Source organism: Lathyrus oleraceus, chromosome 2, assembly GCF_024323335.1.
Source record: "Lathyrus oleraceus cultivar Zhongwan6 chromosome 2, CAAS_Psat_ZW6_1.0, whole genome shotgun sequence".
In the NCBI taxonomy this organism is placed as follows: domain Eukaryota; kingdom Viridiplantae; phylum Streptophyta; class Magnoliopsida; order Fabales; family Fabaceae; genus Lathyrus; species Lathyrus oleraceus.
The window spans coordinates 480,309,186-480,312,445 of record NC_066580.1 but is presented as its reverse complement, the minus strand read 5'-3'; the positions used below and the strand labels follow the sequence as shown (position 1 = coordinate 480,312,445).

The 3,260-nt window shown below is 30.7% G+C and overlaps 1 protein-coding gene across 1 annotated transcript; it reads right to left on the bottom strand.

Annotated features, from left to right (window-relative positions):
- Nucleotides 1-995: 995 nt before the first annotated feature.
- Nucleotides 996-2,508, bottom strand: LOC127120637 (chalcone synthase 3). The gene is made up of 2 exons (NM_001427528.1): nt 2,272-2,508; nt 996-2,184 (listed from the first exon to the last, which is right to left on the bottom strand). Exons 1-2 carry the CDS (start codon nt 2,447-2,449, stop codon nt 1,193-1,195), a joined length of 1,170 nt encoding a protein of 389 aa, NP_001414457.1. The 5' UTR covers nt 2,450-2,508; the 3' UTR covers nt 996-1,192.
- Between the last annotated feature and the right edge of the window lie 752 nt (nt 2,509-3,260).

The following is a 3,260-nucleotide window of genomic DNA, read 5'->3' as shown; positions in this document are numbered from 1 at the left end:
CTTCATTTTTATGTTTTATTTGATTTATTTTCTATTCATATTCTCAAAAAAATCCATTTTTTTTGTAGATTCATTATTTTATTAAATTTGAATTTTAGTCCTATTTTCATAATTTTTATATTTTATTTTAATCTTTTTTTCATTAGATTTTATTAGTGATTTTATTAGTCTGATTTGATAGTGATTTGATTCTGTGTTGAATTAATTTTGATTTTGATTTTATTAGTCATATTTGATAGTAATTTTATTTGATTCTAATTTTGATTTTAATAATCATATCATGTTGATCAAAATAGAATCTTAAGAGAACTTAATTCACCTGATTCACTTTTTACTGATTTCTCTTCTTTGTCTGATTTTGATGACACTTATACTTGTGATATTTGTACTGATACTCATTTATGTTTAGTTTGTGTTGAAATCGAAACTGCCTTACAGGTTGATATTTCTACTGACAAAGTTGATGTTGCAGAGGTAAATATAATTCATTCCAAAATTTTATCAACCATTGAACAATTATATGCTTTAGAGCTTAAGTCACTCCCTTCAAATTTAAAATATGTATTTTTAGAATTTAAAGAAAATTTAAATGTAAAATTTTTATTTAAACTTAAATCTGAGCATGAACAAAATGTATTGCAATAAATTTTTAAATTCTTATATTTAAAATATAAAGGTTGAAATACCTCCTACCGATAAAAGCATTTATATATTATAAATTATCTATAGATACGATACATCTAAAATATTTATAAGCTTCTAATACATAATATATATATATATATATATATATATATATATATATATATATATATATATATATATATATATATATATAATTGTAATTCTATAAATTTAAAATAAAGAAGATACTTCTCTGAACTTTGGAGTAGAAATCTAACTACACTAAAGAAAATTACAATTATGCAGCAAACAAATTTGTGAAAGAAAAAAATGATACAGGAAACTTTTAAAACGAATATGCAACATCTTATAAACATCTTATAATTATTGTCAATTCTGAAAAACATTAATCTGAATTTATTTATAATTATAAGTGATATATTTTTCAATCACAATTATGTTATTTTAATATTTATTACAAGTTGAACTTTGGATGATTTTTCCATCCTTACATAAAAATTAAACAAATTTGAATGCAATACCTGAAAAAGTAAAATAATTTATCATCTCATATAGCCACACTATGCAAAACAACGGTTTCAATGGTAAGTCCGGGTCCGAAGCCAAATAGCACACCCCATTCAAGTCCTTCTCCTGTTGTCTTCAATCCATTTTGAATCGATTTCCTTCTCATTTCATCTAAGATAAACAAAACACATGCACTTGACATATTTCCATATTCACTAAGCACTTCTCTAGTGGCCTTCATCTTTTCAGGCTTCAAAGCTAACTTTTGCTCTACTTGATCGAGAATTGCAGGTCCACCAGGGTGTGCAATCCAAAAGATTGAATTGTAATCAGAAATTCCCAATGGTTGAAAAGCCTCAACTAATGCTTTATCAATGTTCTTTGAGACAATTGCAGGAACATCTTTAAGAAGGTGAAATGTTAGTCCCGCTTCACGAAGGTGTCCATCTATGGCTCCTTCACTATCAGGAGCAATAGTTTGTGCAGTCCAAACCATCTCAAATATAGGGTTTTCAATTTCTGGTAGTGGATCAGAACCAACAATGAGTGCAGCAGCTCCGTCTCCAAATAGTGCTTGTCCAACAAGACTGTCCAAGTGAGTATCGCTTGGGCCACGGAATGTGACTGCGGTGACTTCAGAACAAACAACCAACACACGAGCACCTTTGTTGTTCTCAGCCAAGTCCTTGGCCAAACGAAGCACCGTACCACCTGCAAAGCAACCTTGTTGGTACATCATATACCTTTTCACATATGGGCGAAGACCTAACAATTTGGTGAGTTGATAATCAGCTCCAGGCATGTCTACACCACTTGTAGTGCAGAAGATTAAGTGAGTAATCTTTGACTTTGGTTGGCCCCATTCTTTTATAGCTTTGACAGCAGCTTCTTTCCCTAGTCTAGGTACCTCTACCACCACCATGTCTTGCCTTGCATCCAATGAAGGGGCCATGTATTCACAAACACTTGGATTTTCTTTCAAAATCTCTTCTGTTAGGTACATGTATCTCCTATTGATCATGGATTTATCGCCTGAAGTAGTTATAAAGAAATAATATTAGTTAGTACAATAATTTTTAGGTAAGTACCAAAACCAATAACGCATAAATGAATACTTACACATGCGTTGGAATTTTTGTTTAAGTTCGGTTTTGTGCTCACTGTTTGTGATTCTAAAGTAGAAATCAGGATATGTAGATTGTTCAACACAGTTAGCTGGATTAGCAGTGCCAATGGCCAAGATAGTTGCAGGGCCTTCTGCCCTTTGAGCCTTGCGGATTTCAGATACACTGACCATGTTGATCTTGATGTGCAGAAGCTGTTGTAGAAAAGGAATAAGATGAAGAGTGTTGTGGTGGAAAGATGAGTGAGGATGAGATGGTTTTATAGTAAGGATATTGGAAGGTAGCTGAACATCACGTGGTTTACTAAAACCTAAACATTATAAGAATTAATATATTCAACAACCTTAAAGATGTTTCGTGGAAAATATATACCCGCATGACTTTGAAGATCATTTTTCTAATAATTATTGTGCAAACAAATTTTGACCAGTATTTTGTTTTATTTATGGGGGAAATCATTTGGTTAATGCGAATAATATAATTATTTTTTCATACTTTATCGATCATATTTTTTATTCAATCGTTAAATTCATGACTCCAATCTATTTATGTTATTTTTTATTTGAAAATGAATCCTTTTCTTATACCATTAAACTATGCTTACTCTCCTATGTTAATCTATTTTTGGAATAATGTACTAAGTGAAAATTAAGTACGAACGAGGGGGCTAGTCTGATTCATAGATATAAAAAGATGCTAGTAGTCATGATTAATCAAAAGATTAAGCTAGTAATAGCTGATTAAAGACTTGTAGATAATGAAATAAGTGAATTAGAAATTTAAATACTTGTTGATAAGTCATGTCTTAAAAAAAAATGCATGATCGTTTCGGAAAGACTGGAAAGACTGGAAAATAAAGAAGAGGTTTTGACACAATATAGTGGGCATCATGGCTAGTCCGCAATGATCATTGCGACCGTAATGGCCTCAATGACCCTTGAATTTATGTTGTTTTGCTGTTTCAATTTTAGGCTTTTCTGCTTT

Excerpts from the sequence above, each read along its gene's own strand:
- LOC127120637 (NM_001427528.1), bottom strand. The coding sequence starts at position 2,449 with ATGGTCAGTGTATCTGAAATCCGCAAGGCTCAAAGGGCAGAAGGCCCT. Across the intron at positions 2,185-2,271 it reads ACAAAAATTCCAACGCATGT|GCGATAAATCCATGATCAAT; the intron begins GTAAGTATTCAT and ends TAACTACTTCAG.